This window comes from Typopeltis vanoorti, chromosome 2 (assembly GCF_054136105.1).
Source record: "Typopeltis vanoorti isolate ZY-2024b chromosome 2, IOZ_Tvanoo_1.0, whole genome shotgun sequence".
Classification (NCBI taxonomy): Eukaryota; Metazoa; Arthropoda; class Arachnida; order Uropygi; family Thelyphonidae; genus Typopeltis; species Typopeltis vanoorti.
This window is the reverse complement of record NC_143550.1, coordinates 122128085-122146947: the sequence shown is the minus strand read 5'-3', so window position 1 is coordinate 122146947 and position 18863 is coordinate 122128085. Positions and strand designations below refer to the sequence as shown.

At 36.1% G+C, this 18863-nt stretch overlaps 1 protein-coding gene across 1 annotated transcript in view; it reads right to left on the bottom strand.

Moving 5' to 3' along the window:
- The window catches only part of LOC150109397 (WD repeat-containing protein WRAP73-like), a 187339-nt gene that overhangs the window by 81748 nt on the left and 86728 nt on the right, over positions 1–18863 (bottom strand). Inside the window, exons 4-6 of the mRNA XM_090407895.1 lie at positions 16582–16698; positions 9803–9979; positions 9619–9708 (exon numbers count right to left, since the gene is read on the bottom strand). Coding sequence (XP_090264021.1) covers positions 9619–9708; positions 9803–9979; positions 16582–16698 — 384 coding nt within the window. The remainder of the gene's footprint in view (positions 1–9618; positions 9709–9802; positions 9980–16581; positions 16699–18863) is intronic.

The following is an 18863-nucleotide window of genomic DNA, read 5'->3' as shown; positions in this document are numbered from 1 at the left end:
TTTCAACATTTACACTCCAACTGGCATTCTTTTTCCAACTGCACAGATCCTGCACCCCTGCAACATTTGTGATCATAAGTTGCCTGGATAATTCCAGACAACTTATCTGGACAAATTATCCAGATTATCTAGATAATTTTTCTTGCCATCTTGGTATCAAACACTTGTTTTGCTAACCACATCTCTCTCATTCCTGCTTTTAAGTGACCACCTCCTCAAATTATATGTGCTCACAATTCCTAAAACTAACAAAGTCCATTTCCTTTATAAAATTTTCATTTCTAATATGATTCTGCCATTGATACCATCTATTCTCTCCTCCAAAAATTACACAGAAACTTACATATCTCATAATCCTTTGATCAGCTGCTTTATTTCTAACCCAATGCTCAGATCCATAAATTAAAATTGGTTTGAACACTATCTGGTATGCTGCTTTAGTGTTTTGGCTAATTCCTTTCTTATTCCAGATAAATTTATTCGACTGGCTAACTAATGTACCAGCTTTATTTATGTTATATACAGCTGGTTGAAACTAATGCAAGTTCAAATAATGTGATCTTCAATTTAGTGCAAATTGTACAATGATGCCAGGTCACGTTTAATGCGAACCAAAATTCAGTTAATGTGAGGTTATTGCATACGCAGTTCAGGTTACTGAGTTACCATTTGGGTTTTGCAGGTTAGTTTTCATGATTTGTTTTATTCATTTTTAAAAAGGACCCTTAACAACATGGAAAAAAGGAAGATTCCTTCAGCTAAAAACAGGATGTGCACAAAAAAAGAAGCTCATTATTACATTATCATCAAATTCCTGACATACCCACAAGGGGTGTACAGGATATTATGATAGTACTACATGAAAAACTTACGTTATTACTAACTTCCTATCAACAATTTTAAACCAAATCAATCTGTTATCTGTGAAGACTCCAACATTATCAGATCTTATAGTTCTGTCTTCTAAGGCACTTTTTACTGTATCAATCTACCAATCTTCCTCTGGATCTTTTTGCTGCCAACCTGGCAGAGAACACTTGTTTTGCTAATCTTTCCCCACCCTCCCATTCTGTTTAAGTGACCATACCACCTGAGATTAACTCTGCTAACACATTCCTGGATGCTAACAATGTCAAGTTCTTTCGTAATATCCTTGTTTTAAATATGATATTACCACTGATGCCACCTGTTCATGCACACAATATAAAATGATGATACAACATGATAGAATCTCATTATTACATTACAGAAAAAATTTGATATGACTGAAAGTGAACATGGTCAGAGCAACTCGAAAATAGGACGAGATATAAGAATGCCTGAATCTATAATACAAAATATTTTAATACACGCAGGAGAAATAAAAAGAAAAGGTAAAACTGCATCAGCCTATTGTGGTTTACAAACATCTACAAGGAATAGCAGTGTTGCAATGATAGAAAGTGTCTGTTAACTGTATGAATTGAGTATCGCAATAGAAACGCATTCCACTTTGCAAAACAGCCGTTCAGATAAAAGCTTTAAATTTGTTTAAGAGAGTGAAAGAAAAAAAAAAATAATGAAGCAGAAGAAACATTTAATGCAAGTATTGGTTGGTTTGATGAGTATAAAAATCAAGTTCAACTGCATAATGTTAAAACTACTATGAGGCAGTCAAAGCAAATGAGGACATAACACCTAAATATCTTGATGTTTTTAAAAGAAAAATAATCAAAGATGATTAAATAGACTGATCAAACCAGTCTCTACAACTACTCTATAACTTTGTTGACAATACATTTGAATTATAAGCATATTTTTTTTATCCCTTACTGGTATATATCATTAATAAACATATGTTTAAAAAAGATTGCCTATTTCCATTAAACTGGAATCAGTTGCCACATTTTACAAACAAGTTCGAATAGTGAGAATTCATATAATGCAACCACTTCATATGGGATTCATTATCCACACTAATCAAGACCTATCTGCATATGATATTCATATATTTACTTATATAAATAACTGAACACTGAAGAATTTTTTTTAAAAAAGACAAAAGACTGCAGAGGTAATAAATGAAATGAACATAAGAAGTATAATAATTTATATATTCATAATGCAATTATAATAGAAAAAACAATAAGAGATTTAATTATAACATACCTATTATAAGTGATTGTCTTTAGACAGGAGATGAATTTCACTGCCCGGTTAACCCACCACCTACTTATTGAAGGCCTGAAGTCATCATCATCAAATTCCTGACATGTACCCTCAAGAGGTGTACAGGACATGATAGTACTACATGAAAAATTTACATCATTACTAACTTCCGTTCTACAATTTTCCTCTAAATCAGTCTGTTACTTGTCAAGACTCCAACATTATCAGATCTCATATTTCTATCGTATAAGGCACTTTGTACTGTATCAATTCACCTATATCTTGGTCTTCCTCTAAGTCATTTTCCTGCCAACCTGGTAGAGAACACTTGTTTTGCTAATCTTTCTTCGTCCATTGTGTTTAAGTGACCATACCACCTGAGATTAGCTCTGCTAACGAATTCTTAGATGTTGACAATGTCAAGTTCTTTCCTAATATCCTCGTTTTTAATATGATATTGCCATTGATGATATCTGTTCAGGCCTATAATATTTCTCAGGACTTTCATATCTGCGGTCTCTAATCTTTGGTCAAGTGTTTTACTTCTGACCCAGCTCTCAGATCCATAAGTTAAAACTGGTTTGAACACTGTCGTGAATTAGCTGTATACACTGTCATGTATACAGCTAATTTAGCGTTCAGAGTAATTTCTCTCTTATTCCATATGAATTTATTCAATTGACTAGTTTGAGAACAGGAATCAAACCTTGGAGATTCAGTGGCAAACTCTGAAGAAAACATTGATTGATTCTGCCAGAGAGGCATGTGGTGAGGTTGTCTGCAAGGATAAAAAAATCAGAACTGCCTGGTGGACACAGAAGGTTAAAGAGACAGTGAAGGAAAAGAAGAAAGCATATCAAAAGTTCCTGTCATATAAGTCAGCTTGTGCTCTTAGAGAATACAGAGACAAATGCAAGAATGCTAAACACTGTGTAAAACTTGCTAAACAAAAGTCATGGGAGGACTTTGGCATGAATATAGAAAATAAATATGAAGAAGGTGGCAAAATATTCTGGAGGTTGTTGAAGAAGCTTAGGAATGGAGGAAAGAGTGCTGTAAAAGGAGTTAGAGATGATAAAGGTGACATGAAAACGGAAGAAAAAGATATTCTTGAAGTATGGAGTAATTACTTTGAAAAACTGCTAAATTAAACAAGCAGTGATGTCAGCACAGTGGTAAAAAGCACTGACCAGGCATGCAGTCAGGAATACATATCCATACTTGAAGTAGAAAAAGCCATCAAAGGCTTGAAATGTGGAAAAGCAGCTGGAGTAGATGATATTCGACCAGAAATGCTGAAGTATGGTGGTATAAGAGTCTTACAGTGGCTGCACTGCATAGTTCAGAAAGACTGGACAGAGGGACGAATTCCCGATGATTGGAGTAGAGCTCCCATAGTACACATACATTTACCATCTTCACTAAAAATAGTGCCTAGGTAGGTGAAATGTTTTACTTGTTGCACAGGTTCCCGTTCACAACACAGTTGACATTTTCAACAATTCTACCTATTTTCATTGTCTTTGTCTTTTTAATGCTCACCTTCATACCATATCTATAACAACAGTTATTCAATTTAGTCAGGGAATCTTGCAAACTTGTAGTGCATTTATTTAGAAGTATAACATCATCTACATAAAGCAAAGAGCTGACATTAACATTCTAAACTGATATCATGTTTAATACTACTTTTCTTCATAATGTGATCTATATAGATAATGAATAACAGAGGGGATAATGTACATCCTTGTCTCACAACAGTTTTAACATTAAACCATCTTCCTGTACTTCCTTCAATTAGAACTGCTGACTTACAACTCAAATAAAGACTAAATATTGTTTGATATAATGCCCCATTGACACCATATAACTGCAGCATATTGAATAGCTTTTCTCTTGACACCTTGTCATATGACTTTTCCAGATCGACAAAACTTAAATACAGATCTTTGTTATATTCCCATGCTTTCTCAACTATTTGTCATAAAGTGAAGATTTTATTTGGCCTGAATTCAGCTTGTCTTCAAGCTTTTCTTCCACAATTCTTCTCAACTGTTTCTCAATTATACTTGCATAGATCTTGCCAGGAACACTCAGCAGAGAAATACCTCTGTAATTCTCACATTCAGTTTAATTTTCCTTTTTATATATGGGTACTATTAGAGCTCTACTCGAATCATCGGGAATTCGTCCCTCTGTCCAGGCTTTCTGAACTATGCAGTGCAGCCACTGTAAGACTTTTATACCACCATACTTCAACATTTCTGGTCGAATATCATCTACTCCTGCTGCCTTTACACATTTCAAGCCTTTGATGGCTTTTTCTACTTCAAGTATGGATATGAATTCCTGACTGTATGCCTGTTGAGTGTTTTTTACAGTGTGCTATCACTGTTTGTTTCATTTAGAAATTTTTCAAAGTAATTACTCCATACTTCAAGGATATCTTTTTCTCTCGTTTTCATATCACCTTTATCATCTCTAACTCCTTTTACAGCACTCTTTCCTCCATTTCTAAGCTTCTTCAACAACCTCCAGAATATCTTACCACCTTCTCGATATTGATTTTCTATGTTCTTGCCAGCCGACCAAATTGTATTCTTATTGGTTAAACCAAAATATAGAATGATGGTACAACATGACAAAATTTCATGCAGGCTGGGGCATCGCCCGGTTAAACAAGGCCCCCGTTGTTTTCGCCAGCGAACCAGGGCGAACAGCGAAAAGTCAGCTACTGGAACAAATCTGAAAATAAACCCCAACTCAACATCACCAGAGTTAAAGATCGGTACTATCAACGTAAGAAGCCTGAATAGCAAAGAAATGGAGCTAGCTGAGGAATTAGATAAGTACCAGATCGATATAATAGGGGTGACTGAAACAAAAAAGACCAAAACTGGTGAGATCTTTCTGAGCAATAAATACAAAATGTTATATTCAGGCAATGACAATCAAGGAAAAGAAGGAGTAGCCATAGTATTCAACACAAAATACGAGGCTAATCTTCTTGAATGGCAGTCAGTCTCAAGTAAAGTAACGTGGGCAAATATGAGAATGGGGAACTGGACAATGAGACTTATTTGTGCCTATGATCCCACAGAAGGTTCTACTAAGGTAGAAGTGGAGGAATTTTTTGAGGCTTTAGAAAAAGCAACTGACTCAATGAAAAATGAAAAGTTGGTCCTTGTTGGGGATCTAAATAGCAGAGTAGGAAATGATTGTGAGACATACAAAAATATTTTGGGAAAATTTGGAGAAAAGAGCAAAGTTAATAATAATTGCAAATATCTGTTGGATTTCTGCTCAGGACATGGACTGGTTATTACTAACACCATGTTCCAACATAAAAATGTGCACAAATTCACATGGAGAGAAGAGGCTAGGAATAAGAAAAGTCTCATTGACTATGTTATTGTTGATAGTGATGTTTTACACCCTGGTGCAGGACACCAGAGTGTACAGAGGATTTGAAATTGGAAGTGATTACTATTTAGTCTTGAGCAAGATAAAATTGAATTTGATATATTAAAAAGAATAACATGTAAGAAAGTTATAAAGCGAATAAAAGTTGAGCAGCTCTCATATGTGAACTGTAGGCTAAAATACACAAAGATTATTGAAGAAAAAATGAAAGAGTTTGAGAATAGGAATCAAACCTTGGAGATTCAGTGGCAAACTCTGAAGAAAACATTGATTGATTCTGCCAGAGAGGCATGTGGTGAGGTTATCTGTAAGGATAAAAAAATCAGAACTCCCTGGTGGACACAGGAAGTTAAAGAGGCAGTGAAGGAAAAGAAGAAAGTATATCAAAAGTTCCTGTTAAATAAGTCAGCTTGTGCTCTTAGATAATATAGCGCCAAATGCAAGAATGCTAAACACTTTGTAAAATTAGCTAAACAAAAGTCATGGGAGGACTTCGGCAAGAATATAGAAAATAAATATCAAGAAGGTGGCAACATATTCTGGAGGTTGTTGAAGAAGCTTAAGAATGGAGGAAAGAGTGCTGTAAAATGAATTAGAGATGATATAGGTGACATGTAAACGGAAGAAAACGATATCCTTGAAGTATGGAGTAATTACTTTGAAAACCTGCTAAATAAAACAAGCAGTGATGACAGCACAGTGGTAAAAAACACTGACCAGGCATGCAGTCAGAAATACATATCCATACTAGAAGTAGAAAAAGCCATCAAAGGCTTGAAATGTGGAAAGGCAGCAGGAGTTGATGATATTCGACCAGAAATGCTGAAGTATGGTGGTATAAGAGTCTTACAGTGGCTGCACTGCATAGTTCAGAAAGCCTGGACAGAGGGACGAATTCCCGATGATTAGAGTAGAGCTCTCATAGTACCCATATATAAAAAGGGAAATAAAACTGCATGTGAGAATTACAGAGGTATTTCCCTACTGAGTGTTCCTGGCAAGATCTATGCAAGTATACTTGAGAAACGGTAGAGAACAATTGTGGAAGAAAAGCTTGGTGAAGAACAAGCTGGATTCAGGCCAAATAGAGGTTGTCAGGATCAGATCTTCACTTTGCGACAAATAGTCGAGAAAGCATGGGAATATAACAAAGATCTGTATTTAAGTTTTGTCGATCTGGAAAAGGCATATGACAAGGTGCCAAGAGAGAAGCTATTCAATACGCTGCAGTTATATGGTGTCAACGGGGCATTATATCAAGCAGTACTTAGTCTTTATTTGAGTTGTAAGTCAGCAGTTAGAATTGAAGGAAGTACATGAAGATGGTTTAATGTTAAATCTGGTGTGAGACAAGGATGTACATTATCCCCTCAGTTATTCATTATCTATATGGATCACATTATGAAAGAAAGTGGTATTAAACATGATATCAAAATTGGAGATGTTAATGTCAGCTCTTTGCTTTATGCAGATGATGTTATACTTCTAAATAAATCTGGTACAAGTCTGCAAGATTCTCTGACTAAATTGAATAGCTGTTGTAATAGATATGGTATGAAGGACAGCAATAAAAAGACAAAGACAATGAAAATAGTCAGAATCATTGAAAATGTCAACTGTGTTGTGAATGGAGAACCTGTGGAACAAGTTAAACATTTCAGCTATTTAGGCACGATTTTTACTGAAGATGGTAAATTAAATATAGAAATAGACAACAGAATCAGCAAAGCTGGTATGGTGGGAAGTCAATTCAATAAATTCATATAGAATAAGAGAGAAATTAGTCGGAACCCTAAATTAGCTGTGTACAAGACAGTGTTCAAACCAGTTTTAACTTATGGATCTGAGAGCTGGGTCAGAAGTAAAACACTTGACCAAAGACTAGAGACTGCAGATATGAGAGTCCTGAGAAAGATTATAGGCGTGAACAGATGGCATCTATGGCAATATCATATTAAAAATGAGGATATTAGGAAAGAACTTGACATTGTCAGCATCCAGGAATGTGTTATCAGAGCTAATCTCAGGTGGTATGGTCACTTAAACAGAATGGGCGAGGAAAGATTAGCAAAACAAGTGTTCTCTGCCAGGTTGGCAGCAAAACAACCTAGAGGAAGACCAAGATATAGGTGGATTGATACAGTACAAAGTGCCTTAGACAATAGAAATATAAGATCTGATAATGTTGGTGTCTTGACAAGTAACAGACTGATTTGGAGGAAAATTGTAGATAGGAAGTTAGTAATGATGTAATTTTTTCGTGTAGTACTATCATAATCTGTACACCCCTTGAGGGTACATGGCAGAAATTTGATGATGTTCTTGCCAAAGTCCTCTCATGACTTTTGTTTAGCTAGTTTTACAGTGTTTCCCTTTCTTACATTTGTCTCTGTATTCTCTAAGAGCAAAAGCTGACTTATTTGCCAGGAACTTTTGATATGATTTCTACTTTTCCGTCACTGCCTCTTTAACTTCCTGTGTCCACCATGGAGTTCTCATTTTTCTATCCTTTCTATAGACAACCTCACCATATGCCTCTCTCAATGTTTTCTTCAGAGCTTGCCACTGAGTCTGCAACATTTGATTCATGTTCTCGAACTCTTTCATTTTTTCTTGAATAACGTTTGTGTATTTAATATACAGTTCACATCTGAGAGCTGCTCAACTTTTATTCACTTTAAAACTTTCTTACATGTTATTCTTTTCAATATGAAATTAAATTTTATCCTGCTCAAGACTTAATAGTGATCACTTCCAATTTCAAATCCTCTGTACACTCTGGTGTCCTGCACCAGGGAGAAAACATCACTATCAACAATAACATAGTCAATGAGACTTTTCTTATTCCTAGCCTCTTCTCTCCATGTGAATTTGTGCACATTTTTATGTTGGAACATGGTGTTAGTAATATCCAGTCCATGTCCTGAGCAGAAATTCAACAGGTATTTGCCATTATTATTAGCTTTGCTCTCTTTTCTCCAAATTTTTCCAAAATACTTTTGTATGTCTGACAATCATTTCCTACTCTGCTATTTAGATCCCCAACAAGGACCAACTTTTCCTTTTGCATTGTGTGAGTTGCTTTCTCTAAAGACTCAAAAAAACTCCTCCATTTCTACCCTAGTAGAGCCTTCTGTGGGACCATAGGCACAAATAAGTCTCAATGTCCAATTCCCCATTCTCATATTTGCCCACATCATTCTACTTGAAATTTCATGCCATTCAAGAAGATTAGCCTTGTATTTTGTGTTGAATACTATGGCTACTCCTTCTTTTCCTTGATTGTCATTGCCTGAATATAACATTCTGTATTTATTGCTCAGAAAGATCTCACCAGTTTTTGTCTTTTTTGTTTTAGCACCCCTATTATGTTGATCTGGTACTTCTCCAATTCCTTAGCTAGCTCCATTTCTTTGTCACTCAGGCTTCTTATGTTGATAGTATCGATCTTGAACTCTGGTGATATTGAGTTGGGGTATGTTTTAGGGTTTTTTCCAGTAGCTGACTTTTCACTGTCTGTCCTGGTTCCCTGGCAAAAACACCAGGAGCCTTGTTTAACTGGGCAACGCACAAGCCGGCATGAAATTCTGTCATGTTGTACCATCATTGAATATTGTAGTTTAAGCCAATAAGAATACAATGTGGTTGGCTAAATCCCAAATTGTCAGCCCATTCTCATTCATTCAGTATCCAGGTAGATACCTAACAGGGTGCACCACGAGGTGAGGATTGGACATTAGGTCAAAAGCCCTGGTCGGTTGTCCGCATTCCTTTATAGGCTATGTGGAGGTCTCCTCTCAGTTATACAGCTTTGACCCTTAAGCACCATATATATATATATATATATATATAGAAATAACTAATAAAAATAGAAAAATAAATCCTTGGCCCACTCATAATACTAATGTACTATAGGCTCACAACCTTTTGTGAGTGGGAATCACAAAAAATTCCACTAAAAACACCCACTTTCCAAAACTTAAAAATTGCTAAGTTAAAATTAGCTATAAAAATGACAGTAATTTGAAAATTGTTATAAATACTTACATCTTCTACCATAGAGTCCCAGGCACATATCACCTGACCATTGGGTGACCAAGCTATGCCATCCAGATCCTTAGTATCCACTTCAAAATGCTATGAATAAGCAAAACAGCCATTATACAACATTTAAAAAAACTAAAAATTACTTTTTAGTCAAGATTAAAAGAAAAATTTGTAAGAATCTTACCCTTAAAAGTTCCCACTGAGAGCAGACGAATATGCTAATATGATCACGACATTCCCTTCTTTCAGCTACAGCGAGATATTTACCATCAGGACTAAAAGCAAGACCTGGATTACCTGGTTTTGCAAATTTGATATATGATACAGATTTGTTTAGGAGAGACCATATGGTAATTCTCAACTAAAAATAAAAGTAATTCCTAATTAAAACTATGAATGAATGTTCTATACATTTTTAGGTATAATGTAAGCATACTCTGCAAAGCACACAAAAAAGAAACCATACACAGCATTTTATAAACATTACCCAAGTTCTCAAAATCAAAATGTATAGTACTAAGTAGCAAATATAATAATTATATGGATTATAATAAAAATATAATAATTATATGGATTTAGCTATAAAATATACTCCAGATTTGAAGCGTTTTAAGCTCTATGTACCTACTAGCAAATTGTTCACTTATGAATTTAATTTTCTGATATACGACTGCTATGGTACTGAGCAGAGAGGGTTTTTGCCCTCTTAATTTTTTTTCTCTCTCTCTCTCTCTCTAACAAAAACAGCAGGGCTGTAGATGCTGGCAGACTTTGCTGTTTGGCAGGGCTGTTGTTTAGTGTGTGTGTGTGTGTGTGTGTGTGTAGGGTTTTTGTCATTGCACAGAGTTGTAGCATGAGTTGGTGGCAGATTTTGCTTGTGGCTGTGCCAAGCTGAGTTTTGACACAATATTTCTAAGCAGAGCCAAAAGATTAATAAAAAGTGGTCCAGTCAGGGGTCTGGTCTCCTCTCTGGATCTTTTTCCTAACATCCTGGCACCAATCACCTGTTTGGCTAACCTATCCTCTCACATTCACACTGGGTAGTATATCACAAATGTTTTGCTTTAAGTGAGAATTCATTCTGCATTTTTATATTATGTCCCCTCAACATTCTGAGGATTCATTCTTCAAATTTCCACACACACACACACACACACAGAGCATGTTAGCTGTAATTCTTACAGTAGAATGTTATTTGTAAAACTGGTATCTGTGAACTGTCTTAATGATATAAAAAATCTCAAATGTAGTACGAACTGATTTCAAGTTTTTACACACACACACACACACACACACACACACACACACACACACACACACACACACACACACACGCGTTTTTGAAAATCTGCTTTACATAAATTATACATACATAATAATGCTTTTATAACTGAGAAATTCAAAGTAAGTCGAGACTGGTTTCACAAATTCCAAGGTAGAAAGGCATCCATAGTGTTCTCAGACAGGGGAAGCTGCTAGTGCAGATAAAGAGGCTGCAGAAAAGTTTGTGAAAAAATTTGAAGATTTAATCAGGAAGAAATGCTACCTGCTACAGCAAATTTTTAACAGGTATGAAACTGAGTTATTTTGGAAGCACTTGCCAAATCGAACTTACATCACGCAAGAAGAAGTGAAATTCCCAGGACATAAGCCTATGAAAGATAGGCTTACCTTGTTATTGGCAGCAAATGCAAGCAGAGACTGTAAACTAAAGCCACTTCTGGTCTACAACTCAGAAAATCCTCGGTGCTTTGGGAAGAAAATCATTAAGTCCAAACTGCCAGTGATGTGGAAATCCAATGCAAAAGCCAGGGTAGACCACCAAGTTTTCAAAGATTGGATTTTCGAGGTGTTTGCCCTGAGCATGAAGAAGTTCCTCACTGACAACAATTTGCCTTTGAAATCACTGCTGATCCTTGACAATGCTAGTGCCCAACCTCAAGACTTAGAGGACATTCTTGAAATTGACTTTGACTTCATCAAAGTCCAGTTCTTGCATCCAAACACGATGTCACTGATCCGACCTATGGATCAAGAAGTGACCGTGTGTTTTAAAAAACTTTACACCAAGGCTTTGTTCTCACAGCTTTTTGACGTGGCTCACTCTTCTGACAAGACACTGAAGGACTTCTGGAAGACCAAGTTCAACATTCTCCATGCAATTTCCTTTATTAAAACTGCCTGGGATGGAATGATACAAAGAACCCTTCGTGCATCGTGGAAGAAACTCGTTCCTAATTTTTCTCAGGATGACAACAGTGCAGACCAAGCAGCTGGAGAATCAGAAGCAGCTGCATCATTTCGACGACAGAGAATCTCGACATAGAAGAGCTTGTGGAGGATCATGATGATGAACTGACCGTGGAAGAACTCAGAGGACTCAGCGAACAGCAAACAAAGGAGAGAGAAAGAGGAATTTCATCTGAAGAGGATGGCAGGGAAAAAGTGCCAATGCCAACAGCTGCCATTAAAGAAGTTTTATTCCATTGGGAGAAGGTGCAGTCTATTTGTTTGGAATGGCACCCCAACACTGCTGATGTGAGTAGAATGACAGGCTTCTTCAACAACAACACCATGCATCACTTCAAAACCATCTTGAAAAAGAGGGAGAGACAGTCCACCCTTGATCAGTTTCTCATCCCTGTTCAAGCAAAAAAGAGACGAGAAGAGGTAGAACAGGATAAAGAAGATTCTCTTCCAAAATCTAAGGCGCAACAGATTGTATGTATTGTGTATACAATAGTGTATAATTCATTGTGTTATACAATAGTAAAATCTGTACAGTAAATAATATGGTGTATTTCGTATGACATACAGAGATTTCTGTATGACTTTCGTAAGAATACAAAAGATAAACATCAGGAAGGCGACAAAATGTTCCAGGGATAATCAAAAAAGCCTAGAAATGGAAGAAAGATTACTGTAAAAGGAATTAATGATAAAAGTGACATGAGCACTAAACATAAGGACATTCTAGATATCTGGAGTAATTACTTTGAAAGACCGTTAAACGAAACACACAGTAACAGAACAGTAGTAGTAAATATTCAAGAAGAATGCAACAAGGAGTACACAACAATACTTGAGATAGAAAAAGCTACTGAAAGCCTGAATTGTGAAAAAAAAAAAAAAAATTGAAGTAAATGAAATTTATTATTATTATTATATGGTATTATCTCCATGGAGTCCAGAGACTCATTGTGGGAGACCCACACTAACATTTATACACACAAAACCCATTATACTTCTTAAACTCATTTGCTGCCAGGGCACTCTTAACTAATTCTGGCAATTTATTCCACTTGTTCACTACTTTCCACACAAAAAACTAATAATGCACACCCTTAGTAGCCACACTCTTACACACTTTCCATGGATGATCCCTAGTTGCCTGATTATTTATCATACGAGGTGTGGCTATCAAATAATGAGACTGGTTGCAAAAATGTGGTTTATTATTACGATTGTATAACTTAATTGTTATCCCCTTCAACATGCTCCCCCTCCTCTATCTATACACCGTTGCATACGAATTTTCCATTGTTGGAAATAGTGCTGCAAGTCATCAGGTGTTATCTGCTTCACTAGCACTGCCATTTTCTCCTTTACCTCATCCACTGACTGAAAATGGTGTCCTTCAATGCAGAAAAACAATTTTGGAAAAAAGGTAAAAGTCGCATGGAGCTAAAGTCTGGGATCTTCTTAGCAAGTCAAAACTGAAGGTAATGATGATTGTTTTTTTTATATCAATGGCATGGTAATGGTTGAATGGGTACCAGAGGGTCAGACAGTTAACCAACATTATTACCTTGAGGTTCTGGCCAAGCTAAGAGAACAAGTGAGGAAGAAGAGACCTGATCTCTGGAAAAACAACGCTTGGATTCTCCAAAAGGAGAATCCAAGCATTGTTCAGACTTCTTATCAGCCAGATACTGCTTTAGAGACAGTGCACTGTGAGCTCCAGTCCACTGTCTGTAAAGCAGTATCTGGCTGATAAGAAGATCCCAGTGTTGGACCATCCACCTTACTCACCGGACTAAGCTCCATGCGACTTTCACCTTTTTCCAAAGTTGAAATCCGCATTGAAGGGCACCCATTTTCAGTCAGTGGATGAGGTAAAGGAGAAAACGACAATGCTACTGAAGCAGATAACACCTGATGACTTGCAGCACTATTTCCAACAATGGAAAATTCGTATGCAACGGTGTATAGCTAGAGGAGGGGAGCATGTTGAAGGGGATAATAATTAAGTTGTACAATTGTAATAATAAACCACATTTTTGCAACCAGTCTCGTTATTTAACAGCCACACCTCGTATATTGAAAATTCCTTTGCATCAATTTTATAAAACCCTTTAATATCTTACAAGTTTCTATCATGTCCCCTTCTTCCACCCAACAACTAAACTTTGTAATCCACACAAGTTCAACCTATCCTCATAAGGAGCATTTCACACTCCTATGGAACGGTTGAATGGTATGTGTAACCAGCTTGGTCACTCGTCTCTGAATCCTCTCTACCACCTCCTCATCCCCCCAAGAAACCAAGGTGACTAAATCTGTGCATAGAGTAGAGATGTGGCCAAATCATAGTCTTATAAAGAGGGATAGTAACTTCCCTAATATTTACTTGTTAGCATGTTTTTCAACATCCCAGTAATCCTTTGAGCTATTTTACCAACTTTTGCAATATGCCCTCGGAGCTTCAACTCTGTCCACTGTTATCCCAAGTCCATAGTCTCATCAGTTTTCTGCAAATCCAGTACCGTCAATGTGATACACAATATGCAATCTTTTCGACCCAAAGTCGATATAAATTAAATAATAGTGGTTCTAGTAGAGAACTCTGAGGTAATGAGACTGATTCTGCCAGTCACCCTCATTCTCCAAAAAAAACTACTCTCTGAAATCTGTCTGTCAGCTATCCCAATCCCATTTGCTCCAACTTTTGTAATAGTTTTCCATGTGGTATTCTGCCAAATGCCTTGACAAAGTCCAGTAGAATCATGGTGTGTGGACATTTCCTTTATCCATTTCTGCTATAATATTTGAATAAATTACTAAGCCAGGACCTACCCTTTACAGAGCCATGCTGCCTACTATAGAGTATCATATCCCTATCCACCCGGTGTTGGATTTTTACCTTTAACCAACTTTCCAATACTTTAACAATCACTCTTGATACATTAATTGGTCTGTAGTTTGCCACTTCTGTCTTGGAGCCACCTTTATGTAAAGGAATTATCTTACCCTCTTTCCACTTCCTTGGAACCTTGCCAGAGCTGAGACTTAATTGAACAACTTCATCAGAGGCGATACCATTCTCTAGCACATTCACATAGGGCTGACATGCCATCCAGTCCCAATGCTGATATTCACACTGGTATTTTTCAATATACTGAACACCACCAGTTGATCCACCTCAATTTTCACATGCATCTCTGTCACATCAGCAACTGCAAAATCTACACCTGGATGATATACTTGAGCAAAATGATCATTCAGAAACTCAACTATTTCTTTTGCCTCTGTCACCTTCCTACCATCAGCACTGATTAAAATCATTCTATCATAGTCATTTTTTTCTTACTTCCTACATAACAAAAAAACAATCTTTTGAGTTTACTTTGGCCACTCAGCTAATTTTCTCTCATAATCTGATTTGGCCTTTCTTACTGTACTAGTCATCCTTCTTGGTTACACTTTGTACTGCTCATAAGCATGCTAATCACATTTTTCTTTATATTCCTTCCAAAGTGTTTATTTGTTTTTGTTTTGTAGCTCTGGCTTTATATCTCTACTCATCCACTTAATCCCCACTTGGTTTATCCTTCTGAACTTGGGTAAGCAATCTGCTATGCTTCTCTCAAATAATCTTTGACCACTTCCCCCTTTCACTACTGACATTCTTTCCTTAAAGCTTCTCAAGCCAAGGCCTGTTCCAAGATGCCTCTTAAGTCTATCATAATTTCCAGCCTTATAGTTCAGCATAAACCATCCTTTTTTGACTGAGAATTCCACGTGTTAAGCAACTTCCCAGAACAAGGCTGCATGCTCACTCTCCCAGTGAAGGAAGAGCGTCTACCTTGGTTATGGATATATCTTCTGATGCTATTACCAGATCCAGCATTCTCAAATCCCTGGTCTCATCCATAACATGTTGTTCCAGGTAATTATTATTATTATTAATAGAGACCTCCAGGGAGTCAGGGACTCATCAAGAACCCACTTCCATCTTACATTGTCCCCCCCATTTCCTCCCTACAATCTATGTCCCCATAGCTGGTCTCCCATAACTATTCAGCCTGCAAACTGATGCATCTTCCTGTGGACCTCCTGGTCTAAAGCAGCAACCAATAATATATTTATTATTAATTACATCACATGAACGTCGTATGAGTGCAAATTTAAGGATGCCTGTGAAATGCAAATCACTCACCCTAATTTTAAAAATAATGATTTAAAAATTCCAAAAATATGGATGACACATATTCTACCCAAATAACCTTTTATTCTAAGGGTTCATTATAAATTATAATTAGGACTGTAGTACTCCAGGATCTTAGCCTTAATATAACAAACATTTATGCTAACTTATTGATAAGCCACCACTATTGTTGTATTAAAAGATAATATGAATTTGTTCTCTGACCATGTTATAAAAAAAAGGATATAGCTTTCATGTAGTAGTAGGATCAAATCACTGTCATTTTGGTATACTGTTAGAATTGCAACGTAGCCTGTCTCTGTATATCCAGGTAATGACCTTAATATGAAAGTCGAAACATCAAGAAATTAAAGTAATTATTCTTAACACAGCAGTAGTCCCAATATCAGTTCTCTGCATTCCTTATAAGGCTATGTGGAGCTCTTGGTTATCTAGTTTTGAACCCTTAAGTGACTCCATATTTTTACATATGTACTTGAAACCGAAACATGTATATTTTTGCAAAATGTACCTACATGAAATTTAGCTGTAGTAAGAATATGTCTAGCATCTGGGCTCCAGCAAACATCTATTAAGCCAAAAGATCCTTCATCTATTTTACAAGTCCATTCTGGTTGTTCCAAGGACCATACCTACTGAACAAGATAGTATTTACTATAAAATTAATAAAAACATTTTCTACACTGCAACAGAAATATTAGGTAATTTATTTTTCTTATATGGTGTTGTGAATTATCATCTTTTAAAAAAGCATGACAATGATATTAACTATATGCTTGCTTACCATAAATGGAGAGAAAGTGGAGCATATCATTGGCAAAATCATCAAACAGAAGAAATAATTGTTTTAAAAACAATTATTTCTATCTAATCCATATCATCTAATCTATTTAATGGTACTGGTTTGTACAAGAACAGAATAAATGTAATAATTTCAACAGTCACTAATACTTCACTGAGTTTCAAGCCAGCATCCTCAGAGCAAAAAATTGAACTATCAGTCCTTATCCATTCGAATAAGGCAAACAAACTATCCCCTAACATCTCTGCAGGTGTATAAAATGTTTTGACTTCAAATGTAGCTTACTGCAAACATATAGAAAGAACTGTTAATATCTCCCACAAAGAACACATAATTACATATTATCATGCAAGCCAAAGTTATCAAACCACATATTGGACACATCTTTGCATACGATTCACCGGAATAAAACTACAATACTACTATTTATTTATTTTTTTTTTTTATGTGGATCCCACTCATGAAAGATTGTAACCCTACTGTACATTAGTAATGTGGATGAACCAAGGAACAGTAATGAAGAAACTCTTCTGTAGAGATCAAATATGGAACTTTTTGAAGCAATTTCAAGCTTCTAATAAGAACTCGCAAGCTGAGGCCTCATCTCAACCAGGTAATAAAAAAAATTCATCTATCACGTGAAGATATTCACAAACTTTCATGTTGGATTCAAACCTATGGCCTATTACAGTGATGGTGAACCTATGACACACGTGTAAGCACTGACACACTTGAGGGTTTCAGGTGACACACGTTGGATGTCGAAAAATATTGGTATTCTGATGAAAAACTGCGATAAATCGTGTAAGATCACTCTCAGTTAAGGCGAAGGTAGGTTTCGGTTCATTGAAAGAACTATATTTTATAGTTAGCCTATTTTATTTTGTAGTTAGCTTATTTCTATTTTATTTTGTAACTAGCAATGTAATTGTTTTATCAAACAATTTACAAAATATGTTGGTCATCCCCTGATTTGTTTCCATTGTATTATACATCAGGAGACAAAGTGTGCGAAATCAGGCTTAAAGGATTTGGATGATGTGATGAGAATAGTGACAATGGTAACTAATTTTATTGCTGCCAGGGCTTTAAACAAACGAGAATTTAATTCACTTTTAAGCGAAGTTGAATCAGTGTACAATGGTCTATTAATGTACAATAATATTCGATGGTTGAGTCGTGGCCAAGTACTTGAACGGTTTGTTGAATGTTTAAATTAAATTAAATTATATTTAAATACGAAAGGCATGGAGCACGAATTTTCTCAGTTGAACGATTCTGCTTGGCTGAGTAAGCTGATGTTTTTCACAGATTTTTCATTGCACCTGAATGAACTTAATATACAATTGCAAGGTTTCGGAAAATCTGTCGATGTTATTATGTTTGGCACGATCAAGAGCTTTGAGAATAAACTCAAAATATTTTAACGTGATTTAGATAGTAACAATTTTAAGTATTTCCCAAGAGTGGAAATTTTTTTTAACAAAACCAGTCAGTAACTGAGCAGAGTTCTTCTAGATTTGAGCAATTTCGAATGTTGGAACAAACAATCCAATTCATAAAGTATCCTGATGAAACAGAATTCATGGATCTTAAATTAGATGGCTTTGAGTGGTTGGATTTAAAAGATCTAGAAATGCAACTAGCCGACTTCCAGTGTAATCCTATCTAGAAAAGAAAGTTTATTGCTCTTAGAAATGAATTAGAAGTACTTCAGCGGGAACGTCTGCATGATGCCGCGTGTAAAAATTCAGCCTGTGAAATTCTAAGCGTGTGGAATAGCCTTCCCAAAAAATTTCATGCTCTTAAAATCTTTGCTAAAGCTCTTTAATAATTTTCTCTTCTACATACTCTTGTGAAACTCTATTTTCTGCCTTAAATAATATCAAATCGAGAAGGAGAAATAGAGTGAGCAATGATTTGAGCGCTGCTTGTGTAGCATTAAAATGTACACACTATAGCCCTTCTAAAAAGCAACTTTCTACCACTACTCAG